General features: G+C 39.5%; 1 protein-coding gene across 1 annotated transcript in view; it reads left to right on the top strand.

Annotated features, from left to right (window-relative positions):
- Window positions 1-17,220, top strand: part of TTC27 (tetratricopeptide repeat domain 27) — a 184,698-nt gene that overhangs the window by 128,138 nt on the left and 39,340 nt on the right. The window contains exon 14 of the mRNA XM_047854087.1: window positions 15,871-15,969. Coding sequence (XP_047710043.1) covers window positions 15,871-15,969 — 99 coding nt within the window. The remainder of the gene's footprint in view (window positions 1-15,870; window positions 15,970-17,220) is intronic.

Genomic DNA, 17,220 nt, shown 5'->3' with positions numbered 1-17,220 from the left:
TTCCCTGAATATTCCAGGCACATTCCTGCCTCAGGGTTTTAGCACTTTGATCTCCCTCTGCCTGGATGTTCTTCCAGATATCTGCATACCTCACTCCGTTACCTCATTCAAATCTTTGCTCAAATGCCACTTGTTCCGAGAAGCCTTCCACAACCATTCTGTGTAAAAGCATAGCCCACCTTCCACCCCACCTTATACTCCTTACTTTCTTCTCTGCTTTTTCTCCAGAGCATTTAGCACCTTCTAATATTTTTACAGCTTACTTTAAAAAAAAAAATGCTATGTCCCCTTCCCTAGAATGTAAGTCCTATGAAGGCAGAAGTTTTTGTCTTTATGGTTCGTTTATATTTTCCTGGTGCCTGTAACAGTGCCTAGCACATATTGGGATTCAATAAATATTTGTTGAGTGAGCGAATACATAATATCTTTAACCAATTAGTCAATCAAACTATATACTAATTGTCTGCTGTGTACATAGCACTGAGTCAGAGGACAAAGCAGTAGCAGCAGCTCGCCAGATAGGCTTGTTTGTACCCCCTGCTACAGTCTAGTGAAGCTAACATAGGCAGAACCAGCCAATAGTATGAGGCATTAAAGAAATACCAAACGAGTTATTTGTAAAGCACTGGTTACCTAGAGGTCAAAGAGATAGTAGAGATAGGATGGTAGATAGTGAAGATAGGATGTTGAATTTGGCTTTGAAGGACAGATAGTACTTGGATAGGCCAAGAGGAGGGCGGTGGAGAGGGCATTCCAGGCAGGTGAACAGTATGAGCAAAGACCTGGAAACCGAAAGAGAAGGGGTGTGTACATGTTTGTGTTGGAGGAACAGAGGAGTTAGAGAGTAGGCTAATAGGGGGAACAGAGGAGTCAGTGAATAGGCTGGTTTTGTAGAGTAAAAGGAAATAGGGCGGTTCCAGTGGGAAAGTTGGAGCGGAGCCAGCTTATGAAAGGTCTTAAATGTGAGGTTAAGCTCTTTGGCTTTTTATTTGGCAGATAGGGAGCCGCTGAAGGACCGGTTTGTGTTTGGCTTTGTTTTGAATGAAGGAATGTGGTATGCGTGGAGGTAATTTAGTCTTATTGTTTGGGAAGCACTGTGGCCTTGGAAGATACTAGATGTAGACAGGTTTGGGAGACCAGCACATGTCTAGCCTGACAGTTATCAGTATGGCAGGGGCGATAGGAAAGGGGATGGATGTGAGGGAATTTGCAAGGGAGGACTTGACAGGAGTTGATGGTCTCATTATATAATTTTGAATTAATTACTTAGCAGGACAAAGAAATGACAATTGCTCAAAGCAGCATCACAATACAAACAGATGTTATGTGAGGATATTTTGCAGTTTGTCATATGGATCCAATTCAGGCAGGCTGTGAGCCATGCCAAAATATGCAGGCATTTGATGCTAAGTTGTACAGAACTACTACAAGATACAAACTTGGACTCCATAGACATTGGAACTTGGGATCCAAGTTTGAACCGTGTCTAAGAAGGGAGAGCTCCTACATGCTGTCGTCTCCTTTAAGTCTTGGAATAGAAGGAAAATAGAATGGAATTTAATTTAAAAAATAGGGATTTAAAAAAATGTATTCTCTTCTTTCAGACATTTCCAAACAGGTTTAATAACAAAATTTAAGCAGAATGAGAGTGATATTTGGATGGCTTTTGTGCACTGTAATGACTTTCTGAAACCAAATTGGTATAAAAATAGAAGTGTTTGTTTTATATCAGGGAGTGTCTGCAAAACCAAACGCACTGTCTACGGAATATTTGTTAGAGAACCAGAAGACATGTGCACTGTTTACATTTGTGCTTCTGAGATTGCCAGCTATTGTTCCCTTCGACCTACCCGTTTCATTTCCCCACGCAAGTTCTGAAACTAAAATTCAACCTTAGACTTGACTTTGTGGGCTGTTGGAAGGTGAAGAAGGTGGGAGAGAATAGTAACCAAACCTCCCAAACAGGATCTCACAGTCTCAGGACCCGAATTAAAATAGAAATCCTTATGTCTACTTATTATTCCCATTGTCCCCTACTCTTATGTAAAAAGTAAAAACAAGGAAATTGCTCAGATATCAAACCAGTATGTGTAGCATTGAAAAAGGAAAATGTCACTTCCTATTATTTTTTCTGCTCTCTCTCAGCACACATACTAGATTCCTTTTCTTTTGTCAGTCCCTTTCCAGGGCACGCCTCCCCCCTCCCCCCATTTATTTTCCCCGAACCCTCCTCTTCATTGAACTGGTCACCCACCTTTGTAAGGTTACGTGATATAACTGCAGGGTAAATACCCGAAGACATGTATGGCCAGAAGGGCCATGTGGGGAGGAGGTGGGCAGTCACTGTGGACTGACCACATCAGGAAAGGCTGTGCTGGAGACGGTGCAGGAGTGAACGCAGGTGTGCACCGAGGGCTGGAAGGTGAGTAAGTGTTCAGAAGGGAACTGGCGTCCCAGGTTAGAAGAGCACGAGGAAAGCCATGGATTTGAGTGTTCACTAAACATAAGTGGCCAGGTTATGCCTGTTATCCTGGTAACCCATCGTGTTTAGTGTTTGTCTCAAGGTTTTTCGTTTTTAAATGAGGTGTTATTAATTGTTGCATAAAAAGCGGAGTGGGTTTTCATAGACATCCTCTTTGTTCTTCCCTCTTCTGCCGCAGTCTCATCTAGTATCATACTCGATGCATGTGCAGAGGACAGAGCTCCCACTTTCCAGTGCTAAAATCTGAACAATGACCAGTAACAGCCTGTCTCTTTTTTTTCCAACCCTTTCCGCACACAACTTACTAACCTGACCCTTTCAAGGACAGTACACAGGCTGCTCGCTGATAAAGCCTTTTGTGCTTGCTCACAGAGTCTGGGAACAGCCACCTCCTTCAGGTCCGGGGTGCTGGTAGGAGAAATACTCGCACCAGTGTCTTTGTAAGCCCCCTTGTATGTATCAGTCATTTGTGCCAAACTGCGGCCTGTGCGATGCATGACGTTGCCTGGCTACCAGTTGGCAGGATTAACGGGAAATGTGGGGAATCATAGACTAGATGTATGGGGAGCAGAGCCGAGCAGGCCTGCCATAAATAAAGCACATGGGGAATTGTCTGAATTCTCTTGCTACAGTGGTTTGATCACTTATTGTATGGCCTAAATGTACCACTATTTCTTTATTACATTGCTTGGTAACTTTTATATAATTTATAGTAAACCCTTAGGCAGCATTCATTTCCAAAAAGCAAACAAATCAAAAAGTGTGTTAGAGGACCATAAGGAACTCAATTCTCGTTTGTCAAGAGAGATAATGAATGTACAGGTTGTACAACATTTACCCTCCACTTCAGGGGCTGTGGTGATATCACTAATGGGAAGACCTAAATTTGTTGACAAAACATTAGCATTTACATCAAAAGTTAGTAGTAGTTGGTTTTCTTTTTTTTTTTTTTAAATCACGTCCAAAGATGATGATTTAATATGAAGCTATAGAAGGTGCATTTTCATGGCATTTTGTGAGGCTTGACTTTTCATTTGGAGCAAATGAAAATGAGCAGAAATGGTTTATAAGATTGGTCCATCCCACATTTTCTTGTATGTGTATGAAAAGTGAGATCACAGGTGCTAATGTGCTTGCTCTCTTAGGTGAAATAGCTCATTACCAATTGAATTCACCGGTTTGGCATCAGTGACATCAGATGCTTCAAATAGAAAAGTCATTAATTCTGTTCTCATAATGGTTTAATTTTTTTCACCTAGTTAGTGGATTCAGAATAAAATTCTTGGAAATTCATTCTCTCAGAGGTGAAACAGCTCACATTATTCTGAATGCTATTGTACATTCAATTAAAAAGTGAAACGTAACAGATGAAAGTCTTACTTTTAGTGGTGGTAATATGGTTATCAATTTTGGTGGAACATGGCAACATGGTTGAAACCGTGTTCTTGCTGAATTAATAAAACCTGTGAAGTGTAAACATACTTGGGTTTGATTGTGATGGTAGACATAATGTGGTCCAAAGAGGCTTCTACTAATAGAAATTAAAACTGGCTGTTGTCATTTATAATTTTTTTTTTTTTTTTTTTTTTTGAGAGAGAGAGAGAGAGAGCAAGTGAGAGTGAGCAGGTGCGATCTGGGAGAGGAGCAGGGGAGAGAGAGAGAATCCCAAGCAAGCTCCATGCTCAGCACAGAGCCCAATGTGGGGCTTGATCCCATGACCCTGGGCTCATGACCTGAGCTAAAATCAAGAGTTGGATGCTCAACCAACTAAGCCACCTGGGCACCCCTACAACTATTTTTATATACACCATTGGGTAATTGAATTATAAGATTCTTGTGACTTTTCTGATGTTGAATTAAATTTTGTATCATGTGGCAGTATTTACTTTTCTTTTCCTGCCCATCGTCAGGTGGATTTTAAAAATGTTTGAATGTTTTAAGAATTATTTTATAAGTCAATTTAAGTGTCCTACAGTCACATGAACTGTTTAAGAAGAGAGTCTTTTGCATTTTGGCTGCATTCTGTTAAAAATCAATTGGAAATCTTTTATGTCTTCAATTAATGGAGTTCCAAAAAAAATCCAGCTTTTGAGTTTTTTAGCAAATTGTAATTATTGTAGGCAATATTTTCAAACAGGGAGACACTGAAATTTTCCATAAAGGGAATAGTGAGTGTTCAAATGATACACAGGATTTAATTTTGAAATGTAAAATCACACTTTTGAATATCTTCACTGTCTGCCAGGGCTGCCATAACAAAATATGACAGACTGAGCGTTTAAGGAACAAGTTTATTTTCTCACAGTCCTGGAAGCTAACAGACCGAGATCAGGGCACCTTCAGCGTTGGTTTCTCAAATTCATATTTGAGGTCTCTCTTCCCGGCTTTTAGATGGCAAGGCTCTTCCTCTCTGTGCCTGTAGTTCTCTTCTTATAAGGATACCAGTCCTGTCATATTAGGGCCCCAACCTTATGACGTCATTTAATATTAATTGTCTCCCTTTTTTTTGGCATGGGAGAGCTCGAGGGATGTGGGAAGGGTGGAGCATGGTGGGTGAGAGAGAGAGAGAGAATCTTTCAATGCAGGGCTTGATCTCATGACCTTGAGATCATGCCAAAATCAAGATTTGGATGCTTAATGGACTGAGCCATCCAGGCACCCCTAATCTTTTTTTTTTTTTTTTAATTTTTTTAATTTTTTTTTTTATGAAATTTATTGACAAATTGGTTTCCATACAACACCCAGTGCTCATCCCAAAAGGCAGGCACCCCTAATCTTAATTATCTCCTTAAAAGCCCCCTCTCCAAATATAGTCACGCTTGGGGGGGTTGGATTTTAACATATGAATTTTGGGGAGGTATAATTCAATCTATAACATCCACCTAGGAGGAGTTGTTTGTTTGTAACATTTTATTATGCAAATTTCAATTATATAAAATATGTAATAGCAGAGAGACCACTATAATGAGCCCTTTCCCATATGCCTGTCAACCAGCTTCAACAATTAGTAACTTATGGCTGATCTTATTTCATCAGTATTTCCTTAACTCAACCCCATATTATTGTAAAACAAATCCACAGGCACCTGTGTGGCTGAGTTGGCTAAGTGCTGGGCTCTTGATTTTGGCTCAGGTCATGATCTCACGGTTTGTGGGATCAAGCCCCACATTGGGCTCCATGCAGATAACACAGAGCCTGCTTGGAATTCTCTCACTCCCTCTCTCTGCCCCTTTCCTGCTCATGGGCATGTGAGTACATGTGCATGCTCTTTGTCTCTCAAACTTTAGAAATAAATTTAAAAAACTAATGTATCAAGTCATTTCATTTTTTATTTTTAAAAGTTTGTTTATTTATTTTGAGAGAGAAAGACTGCAAGTTGAGGAGGGGCAGAGAGAGGGGACAGAGAGAATCCCAGGCATGCTCCACTGTTATTGTAGAGCCCAATACGGAGCTGGATCCCATGAACCATGAGATCGTGACTCTAACCAAAACCAAGAGTCAGACACTTAACCTACTGAGCCACCCAGGTACCCCCAAATCATTTCACTTTTATTTTTATTCAAAAAAAATTTTTTTAATGTTTATTCACTTTTTGAGAGACAGAAAGAGTGTTAAGCAGGAGAGGGGCAGAGAGAAAGGGAGACAGAATCTGAAGCAGGCTCCAGGCTCTGAGCTGTCAGCACAGAGCCCAGTGCAGGGCTTGAACTCATGAACTGTGAAATCATGACCTGAGCTGAAGTTGGCCACTTAACTGCCTGAGCCACCCAGACACCCCTCTGTTAAAAATATTTGAGTACATATCTCTGAAGAAATGACTTTAAAAAGTAACCATAATACCATTGTACTTAAAACCTCAATAATAATTTGTAGGAAACTTTTATTGATCTTCTGATTTTAAATGAATTAATTTATATTCTATACTAGAATTGAAGCCTGTAATTTATCAGTGTCTAAATTTGGTGAAACTTATGAAGAATAATAAATAGAAACAATTTATTTTATGAATTTTGTCTTATTAAAAATATTTGTTGAAGGTGCCTGGGTGTCTCAGTCAGTTAAGCATCCAACTCTTGATCTCAGCTCAGGTCTTGATCTCAGGGTCTTGAGTTCAAGCCCCATATTTCACTCTGCGCTGAGCATGAAGCCTACTTAAAAATAAATTATACATACAGTATATATATTTGTTGAAGAAAGGCACTCTAAATGGAGGCAAAAAGACAATACTTAAGAAAAATATTTATAAGTTTCAATATTAACAAGACTAGTATTCAGAATATCCTCTGTTTAATAGCAGTTGCTCTGAGTTTACCAGTTATCTCAGTGCATTAAAATTTTTTTCAGGTTAAGGTGCTTAGGTGGCTTAGTTGGTTAAGCATTCAACTCTTGGTATCAGCTCAGGTCATAGTTTTGCTGTCTGAAATCAAGTCTCGGGTCGGACTCGATACTGAGCATGGAGCCTGTTTGGGATTCTCTCTTTACCTCTTTCTCTGCCCTTCCCCAACTTGTACTAGTACAAGTTCTCTCTCTCAAAATAAATATTAAATTTTTTTCCCAGCTTTATTGAAGTATAATTGACGTATTACATGGTGTAAGTTGGAGGTATACTTTGTGATTGATACTTGTATTGCAAAATGATTACCATAGTAGCATTGTATTAACATCTCTGTCACCTTACATAATTACATGTGTGTGTGTGTGTGTGTGTGTGTGTGTGTGTGTGTGTGTTGATAACATTTAAAATCTACTCTCTTGGCAACTTTCAAGTATATGATACAGTCTTGTTAACTATAATCCCCATGCTGTATGTTAGAACCCCAGAACTTATTCATCTTTACAACTGGAAGTTTGACCCCTTTGACCAAAATCATCCCATTTCTCTTACCTGCTCGGCCCCTGGCAACCACCATTCTGGTTCTAGAGTTCATCTTTTTTAGAGTCCACATAGAAGCAGGAACATGCAGTATTTGTATTTGTTTCTCTCTGTCTGACTTACTTCACTCAGCATAATGTCCTCAGAGTCCATCCATGTTGTCACAAAAGGCAGGATTTTCTTCTTTTTTTTATGGCTGAATAATATTTCTCTTTTTGTGTGTGTGTATATGTGTGTGTATACATTTTCTTACCCATTCCTCTATCCACAATTAGATTGTTCACATGTTTTGGCCTTTGTGAATAATACTGCAGTGAATATGAGGGTGCAGATACCTCTTCAAGACAGTGATTTCACTTCCTTCAAATATATACCCCAGAGTGGAATTTGCTGGGTCATATGGGAGTTCTATTTTTAATTTTTCCTCACTACATTTAGAAAGAATATTTTCTCAACTAAAATCATTATGGCCTACTGACAAGAGTCCATCAAAAGTTTTAACAGTTTTAAATGTATTAGCAATAAATTTGACAATTAACAATAAAGAACAACACTGGAGTAGACAGGTAATTTTATGAAAAAATTGTAAGTACTAAGATCATAATGAAAAAAGAAATTAATCAGTAAAACAGCAATATGGTATTAGATTAGATATGATTAAGGAAATGATTAAAGTTTATAAATGTTGATAAAATTTAAGTAATTTTAAATCTATAGTATATTACAGAAATGTTCAGATGTCATAAATGTATAGCTTGATTATGTTCCTTTTGTTATTTTAAATGTTTAGCATTTAAACATTTTTACTTTAATATATTTTTATTTTTCAGTTTTGAACAGAACAATCTTATAAGTTCCCTGATACAGTAAAACCAATTTGTTGTTCAACAATTTGTTGGCCTTTATAAGGTCTTTTTTAATATATGTAACTTTAATTATTTTTTAATGCTCCATTTCACTTTCAAAAATGTTGCATTTTGATCAAGTATGTTACACGGTTGCCCAGCTAAGCATTATCGAGAGCCTACCACGTACACACACGGATGTGGGAATGAATTAGGCTGTGTCAGGCTATCAGCAAAGAGCGGAGAGTTTCCGGTGGGGAATGATATGGATAGAACTAGTTTTTGAAGGGCCTTAAATGCCCTCCTTCAGGATCTTCCCACCCCGTGGGTGTGGAAGTCTGATGTGGTTTTGAACAAAAGAGTGATATGACAAAAGTAGTATTGTAGGAGGTTTAAATAAGGAATGAATGTCATGGATGAATGGGCAGCAAGAGGAAAGATAGAACGGGGTGAAGCCTCATTACAAAGGAAAATCTTCTGAGACCTTGTCATTTGGACTGGCAGGATTGAGGGAGAGCTTAGAATCCGAGAGGATGCCAGTTTTCTCAATTGTCTGATTAAAAAGGATGGGGCGCCTGGGTGGCACAGTCGGTTAAGCGTCCGACTTCCGCGTCAGGCTCTGGGCTGATGGCTCAGAGCCTGGAGCCTGTTTCCGATTCTGTGTCTCCCTCTCTCTCTGCCCCTCCCCCGTTCATGCTCTGTCTCTCTCTGTCCCAAAAATAAATAAACATTGAAAAAAAAAATTAAAAAAAAAATATGTTTAAACCACATATCTAAAACAAATGCCCAAGAAATGATTCTACTGCATCCACTTAGTTTCACAGATAAGGAAACACAAGGTTAAGCGATTTGCACCAGTTCCCACAGCCTGTAATGGGTGGAGTGGGGATTTGAACCTGGGCTTTCTGGTTCCAGAGCGCTTACTCTCAACCTCTTCCCTCTTGCCTCTAGAGGATGTCGTCTTAAGGTTAGGAAGTAATGGTGGATTTGGTTGAGGCCGAGTTAGAAGCTGTGGGAAAGCTTTGAATGCAGAACTGTCAAGTTTGAATTTCATTCTTCCTTTAACGAAGACCCACTGGGGTTTTCATCAAGAACGAAGAGAAGTTGTAAGTTGCACGTTCCGTAATGATCCAGCAGATGACAGCGCGTATGTCTGCGAAGACCAGGGAGTTTGAGAGGAACGAGGGAGGCCCTTCCCAGCCCATTCTGTACGTAAGACCACACTTCCAGGGCACAAGACTGATAGAATTGTGAGATATCTCGGGAGCTTGTGTTCTCCCTTGATGTGTAGCGGTTAATTTTCGATTTCATTGTGGTTTTTGAAAGAAGAAAGCGTTTTTATTTGAAACGGAGTTCTCGAGTTTCTGTTGTGAACTGGTATTCACCGTGGTGGAAAGACGTGAGGAATTGGAGCTTACATTCCGATGGAGAAGACAGAATGAACATATGTGAATAATATGGAGAGAAAAAAGAGATTCTTTCCTTTTTGTTCTTCCTTTCTCATATTGGTAAGCAATGAAAAATGAAACTCTTAAAGTCTAACTTGCATAACTGCCAAGAAACACGAGCCCCTTAGTAACATCTGGGCCATAGCTGTGGCTGAAGGGCGGTGGGGAGGGCGGAAGCTTTGCTGCTGTAAACCCGGCTCCAAACCCTGGCGACCCCAGGAACACAAGGAAGGTAAATCCCCTCATCTTTCTGAGCCTCTGTTTCCTCATTTGTGAGGTGGAGATACAATCCCCATCTCAGTGTGCTGCTGGGAAAATCAGAGCCAACGTATGTCAAGTGTCTAGCGTGTTTCCTGTAGTGCATTCTCAGTCATAGTTGTCACATTTCTCTCCTGCCTGGTACAGTGCGGTAGTAATGGTGGAAGGAAGTCATCATTGCCCCATTATCTGTAGCCTAAATTAGGGGGCTACATCTAACATGGGAGTCTCACGTGCAGATAATATCTGAACACCTGTATGTCCTCACATTATACGTTCTCTGGAAAGAGTGGGCAAATGTAAGAGCCAGTCATAACCAAATTGGGGAAAGGAATAAGAGGGGCACGTTAAACAATTAATAGCCTGTCTAGTTAAAGAAAAAAGTATGTATAAAGTTTAGTTCATCCTGTAGTTTAATTTTTTTTTTAAGTGTTTAGTTTTGAGAGAGAGACAGAGTGTGAGTAGGGGAGGGGCAGAGAGAGAAGGAGACACAGAATCTGAAGCAGGCCCTGGGCTCTGAGCTGTCAGCACAGAGCCCAATGGGGGGCTCTATCCCAGGAACTCTGAGATCATGACCTGAGTCAAAGTTGGATGCTTATCTGACTGAGCACCTAGGCACCCTGATCCTGTAGTTTAAGCAAGACACTGAAATAGAGGAAATTTTTCCTTTAGAGAGAGAAAGAAGCTGGCAGCCTGGGACTTGTGTTTCCTTAGGGAGGATATGAGAAATTTGGTTATGAGAGTTGGTGGTGCACATTTTTAAAGAATATGAGCACCAAGCATTACTTTAGAGAAAAGCTGCTACCAAAGAACATTGGTATCGCTCTTGGATTTGTCTTGGGTCATTTCCTGTTTAAGGAAACCACATTCAACAACTTATCTGAATTTGGGGGTCATGGGAATGAGTCAGGGACGTGGAAAGGAGGGATAGAGAGCATGGCTTGGCTTTAGGATTCGTTATAACATGTTGAACGTTTTACATGACATAAAAAAAAATTCAAACAATCAATTCTGTAAGGAAATTTAGCAAAAATGTGAAGCTGCTGATTATTCCTTCTGCAGAAGCTTTGAGGAGGAAGTAGATTTGAGCAGTAGACTCTTCATTTAAGAAAGAAAATTGTGATACATAAGCAAATGGTACCTAGCGTAGATGTACTTTAAGACTCCTGTAAAAATTAACTTAAAAAAATTTTTTTAACGTCTATTCATTTTTGAAAGAGAGAGACAATGTGAGCGGGAGAGGGACAGAGAGAGAGAAGGAGACAGAATTTGAAGCAGGCGTCAGGCTCCGAGTTGTCAGCACAGAGCCTGACACGGGGCTCAAACTCACGAACTATGAGATCATGCCCTGAGCTGGAGTTGAACGCTTAACTGACTGAGCCACCCAGGTGCCCCAAATTAACTTTTTTATTGTAAAAATAATCCACACCCTTTGCCTAGTGGTGCTTAGTCTTTATTAGCCCTCGGAGTAGCAAACTGTTTAATTCCTTTTTTTTTTTTTTTAACTTTGATTTCTATTTTAATTTTTGAGGCTAATGTATTGCGGTCTCTGTGTTCACCACACCTATTGCACACCAGGAACCAGGAGCCATTGTGTGGCTCTAGGCAGATTACTTCCTCTCTAGGCCTTGTTTTCCCCTCTGCCTCTTTTGAATTGATTTCTAAGGCTTCTAAATGAATTGATTCCCTCCTGACTCTTCAAACCTGCGGATTCTACGGTTTGTGTCGCCAGGGTACTTACTTTGCCACTAGATGGCACTAAGGTGCCTTTGAAGCCTGTCACCTCTGGGTTTTCAGAATCTTGGGTGTTTGCTTCCTCAGATCCCCATTTAACATTTGGGTGACGGAGACCCAGAGGTTAAGTTACTCAGAGCCTCTTGAATCCCAGTCATCCATCTTCCCCTCTGTTCCACTGTTTCTCTAAGGGGCTTTGTGAGGGAAACTCAGAGACCACGTTCTCAACCAGTCTTGTTCTTTCTTAATTATTTTTAAAATAATTTTAAACCATTCTTTAAGTGCATATATCATCATATTCAAAATAAATAATTGGCCTGCGTTAGTGTTTCTGTATTGGCTCCCTCAGAGAAAAAAGCTAGACTGTCCACTTCTAAAATCTTTGCCTTTCCTGTGAGTAGCCGGCCTCACAGTTTGCGCGGGAATAAACACGACAGAAATCTCAACCGGAGCCTCTCTACCCGATGGTTGTTTCTCCATTCTTGCCCAGTCCCTCTGACAAGAGGTTTGCCTTTCAGCCCTCCCCTCCAACTAAACATGGTCATCCATTCTTGTGCCTCACCTCTGTCCACTTGCCTAATTGGGAGAGCTTTTGCGGGGGTGGATATGCTCCAGTTCTTAAACATTTGATCTCCTGGGTTTTCCCAGCCCATGTTAACCGTTCTTTTTTTCCTGTCTTGTGTTATTGGTGACGAGGATGGGATTGCCATCAATCATGGCTGTGTGTGGACAGATGGTACAGTGGGAGACAGGGTGGCCACGTGGAGAAGACGTGGGCTCTGCAGTCCCGCTGACTGGGTCAGATCTCTGCTCTGTCAGGGACTGACTCTGTGGCCCATCGTCATCTCTCTAATGAGGAGGAAGTAGTAGGGTAATATTTACCCTGGAGAGGGTCCCGTGAAGAAGAACCGAGGTAATGTATGGAAAGCTCCTGGTGTCAGTGCTTGGCACACATAGTAGCTGCTAAGTGCTAATTATTCTGATTGCCATTGTATAGAGAGGAACAAGAGAGGCTATATATAGCATGTGAAAGGTAGGAACCCAAGCAAGGGTCTCGGTCAGAGGACCTAGATTTTTTTTTTTTTTTTTTTTTTTAAGATCTCTACATCCAACGTGGGGCTTGAACTCACAGCCCTGATATCAAGAGTCGCATGCTCCACTGACTGAGCCAGCTACATATCCCCCTTTTTACTTTTTAAGTGTAGCTTCTAGAAAAAGTGGTGAGGCTAACATCATATCCCCACCTGATTGTACTGGACTGAAAGGTAGAGAGATCTTTCGTACTCAAGCATATACAATTTTAATTTGGGGAATCATCTACTAAGGTTTTTTGGAGGCTTTTGATTTTTTTCTCTTACGATGTTCTTTTTTCTTTTAAATATGTTTTTTTTTTTTAATGTTTATTTATTTTGAGAGAGAGAGAGTGTGTGTGTCTGAGCAGGGGAGGGACAGAGAGAGAGAAGGAGAGAGAGAATCCCAAGAAGGCTCCATGCTCAGCGCAGAGCCCATGGTGGGGCTTGATTTCATGAACCATGAGATCATGTCCTGAGCCACAGTCAAGAGTCGGATGCTTAACCTAGGTGTCCCATGATGTTCTGTTAAGAGCCTGACTGGCATCTTGATGCACTATTGGCGTTAATCGTTTAAGTAATCGTTAAAAATGAAAAAAGTAAAAGAGGCACCAAATATTCTCCTTCGTCCTCCAAATCCTGAGGACCTCAATGGAGAAACATCTGAATGTATTATTTATGGTTTAGTGTGTCAGCTACAAGCAATTAGAAGATCATTGAGTTTGTTTTTTGAAAAGCCATTTCATGATTTCAAAGAATAGGGTGTGTGCAAAAACCATCTCCCATGTAATTACATCTTATCAACAGATGGAAATCTACTAGCAGTTAATGGTCCTAGAATTTTCCTTCACATGCAAATTATTAAAACAACACAAATGACCAAGAGTAAAAAATAAAGAGAGAGAACCATAATACTATATATTAAATGAAGTCATCAGCCTGATTTTCATTAAATTTATTTTGGTTTTAAGACACTAGTTACAAAACATTGACTTCTTTCAAAACCTTAAAGGTAAATAATAATCTCATTACCAGCTTGTTTTAGAGCTATGAGTAATTGCTAATTTTAGATTTGTAACCTTTGTCTTGCCAGGTGGATTGAAAAATAAAATTCTTTATTTACATCTTGAATTTACACTTGCTTTTTTTTTTTTTTTAAATAATGACTCTTGTGAAATAATTTTGTGGGAAGTTTATTTGCAGAAAGCAAGCACAGCACATGGGTTTTGAGAACTTTGAGGGTAATTTTCATTGTTCTTCCTTTAGTCCCAGAATGAGGTATCCCTTCTTCCAAGTAAACTTGTAACCATAATTCATTGGATATAAGATACCATCAGTTGTAAGAGGCACATTTATTTTAAGTGCCACCTTGTATAGAAAATAAAATGCCTCCAATAAACTCTGACAAAGCTGTTGGATCTATTTCAGAACTGTTAAATGGTGAAAAACAGGTGTACCTTATACCTGATGAAATATAAGACAGATTTTGTAACTTACACATTGGTTAGAAGTTAGAGAGCTTGTTTTATATATTGTTTGTAAGTTAGCATCAGACTTTAGGAAAGCTCAGAATGTATTATATTTAGTGAGTATGGTTTGGTCTCCAGATTCTGTAAATGATGAAAGTGTAATGAGGTCTCTTTTCAAGTGCTGTTAGCCCCTTGATTCAGTAAAGTGAACTAACTTTGCTTCAACCTGGTATCTCTACCTTCTCCCCCCTCCCACCAAACACACACCCACCCTCTTTTCAGTCCTTACCTATTCCCCTAACAAAATCTGTTCTCCATAAAGGCTCCTGATAGCAGTTATTTATAGCCTCTTGTGAATTCAAGGCAAAGTGTTAAATTGCCCAAGGATGTTTGCTTTTTAAGCCTTATCTCTAATTATCGGCTAAAAATCTTTATCTGCTTAAAAACCGTTCAGGCCCCGACTAGCCATATGGAACGAGTTTTGTGAAAATGGCTGGGGGGAGGAGGGATGTGGGGGCGCCTCCTGCGCTGTCTCTGTGGAAGGCTACGGGCAGATAACAGAGCACCTGATTTCCTTTCCCACCCTGAAGGGTGCCACCAGACCTGTCTGCCTGCTCCCTGCCTTTGTCCTGGGAGTCCGTGAACCTAATAGGCTACATTCTGCTGCTGCCCTTACTGACCATATCCAGAAGAAAAGCAAACTTGCCTTGAAACAGCTGCATTTCTGACCAATTTCATTGAAATTTTTATCAGTTTTATCTTCCTTTTGATAGAGGCTATTGAATTTTAAGGAAGCCCTGTGATACGAAGAATTCTTCTGTAATTTCAATAGCTACTTCCTAATTCACCTGATTTTGTATTTTATTTTATTTATTTTTTTTCTTTTGAAATCTCTGCTCATACATCTTACTGACTTAAGTCAGGCTTTCCATTTTGAATGACTATTTGGTAATCCAGATTCTCAGCCTGCTTTTTCTACATTATTTTCAGGCAAGCCCAAGCAGATACACGGTAGAGCAGTTACTTTTGTTTAAACTGCAGAATTGTTTGTGGTCTAACTTGAAGATGAAAGCAAGAGTTTTTTGGTTTTTTTTCCCCCCCTCTCAAGTTTGTTATACATTTATCAGTTGTGAATTTTCTGATATTTTGTATACTTAAAAAAATTTTTTTTTATGTTTCTATTTTATTTTTGAGAGAGAGAATGCTAGCGGAGGAGGAGCAGAGAGAGAAGGAGACACAGAATCTGAAGCAGGCTCCAGGCTCTGAGCTATCAGCGCAGAGCCTGACGCAGGGCTCTAACTCAACAGGCTATGAGCCCCAACTTATGACCTGAGCCAAAGTCGGACGCTTAACCAACTGAACCACCCAAGGGCCCCAATACTTTGTAAACTTTTGACATAGTTGATACTCACTAAAAATGTTAGATTGATCCCAGATTGGTACTATCAGGGTTTATAGACAGAGCTCTTGATTGCATTTATGGCGTTTGGTTAACACAAAGAATGGTGTTTCTCAGCAAAAGACATGCAGTGATATTGCACATGCTTTTGGTGTTGTGTTAGCTTTGAAAACTCTATGAAGAAATTCACCTCTGTTACTAAATTTCATACATTGAAACTAATGTAAAATGTCAGGTAAATATCCTATAGATGTCTGTATATGGTTGCATGACTTTGGCTTTTTTGTCTTTGCAGCTTGGGGTGTGGTTTTCTCTTGGCTGTGCCTGTTTGGCCTTGGAAGACTATGCAGGTTCGGCGAAGGCATTTCAGCGCTGTGTGACTCTAGAACCCGATGTGAGTTTGTTGGGTCTCCTCCTCTTCTCATAGCTCTGGGATATTCTCTGAGTTACTTGAATTGTACTATAGTTCAGTAATTTCCTGTGGGTACACAGTTTCAGTTATACAGAATGAATAGATTCTAGAGATCTGCTGTTCAACATTGTGCCTGTGGTTAACAGTACTGTGTTGTGTACTTACAATTTTAGAGAGAGGGTAGATCTCATGTTAAGGGTTCTTATCACAATAAAAAAAAAAAAGATAAAAGATGGAAAAAAAATTCAAATTTTCTATTTTATGTTAAAATAAAAAGAAAACCAATTGGAAGAAAATATACCTTTGACAGAAAGTCACACATTAAGGTAAATTATTTATAAATCTGGAAATAAGTTTTTTCTTATAATAACTAACTTATTCATGGAAAATAAGTTTGATACAACAGTTTTTTAGTTAAAATTATACTTAAGTACATAGCAAAACGTCGCATCTATTCTATCATTCAGTAACATGTGCTGCCTATGTTCGTTGCATTATTAGAAAGTTCTTTTAGTTTACAGTCCTTTAATAGTTAATAGTTTCACTGAGTGGATAAATAATTCACATGTCATGTAGTTCCTCCATTCAAAGGTAAAATTCAGTGATTTCTTGGTATATTCAGCATTGTGTGACTGTCACCACGATCAATTTTAGAACATTCTTATTATCATAAAAAGAACCCCCCTGTACTCATTAGTAGTCATTCCTCATTTCTTCCAAACACCTTCCACTCATTACCCTCCACGCCATGCCCCAGGCAACCACTAATGTGGCTTTGCCTGTTCCAGACACTTCCTATACATGGAATCCTATGCTATGCGGTCTCTTGTGGCCTCTTTCACTTTGATCAGTGTTTTCCCAGTTCACCCACGTTGTTGCACACATCAGTACTTCTTTCCGTTTTACTGCCAACTAATAGTCCGTTATATGGGCGTATCATGTTACTTACTCTTCCATTGTTGGACATTTGAATTGTTTACATTTTTTGGCTGTTTTAATAGTCATTTACAGTTTTTGTGAAAATAAATAGATTTATAGATTCATTTTGTGTAAATAAATAGATTTTTGTGTAAATAAATAGAATCACAGATATATGATTCTATTTCTCTTAGGTAATGTGCCTACTAGTAGAGTTACTGGGTATGTTAGCTTTGTGTTCAAAATTTTGAGAAACTGTCAGACTGTTTTCTAAATCACCATTTTACATCCCCACCAGCAATGTATGGGGGTTCC

This window comes from Prionailurus viverrinus, chromosome A3 (genome assembly GCF_022837055.1).
Source record: "Prionailurus viverrinus isolate Anna chromosome A3, UM_Priviv_1.0, whole genome shotgun sequence".
NCBI lineage: Eukaryota > Metazoa > Chordata > Mammalia > Carnivora > Felidae > Prionailurus > Prionailurus viverrinus.
The sequence above is the reverse complement of the archived record's forward strand: the minus strand, read 5'-3'. Positions and strand labels throughout refer to the sequence as shown.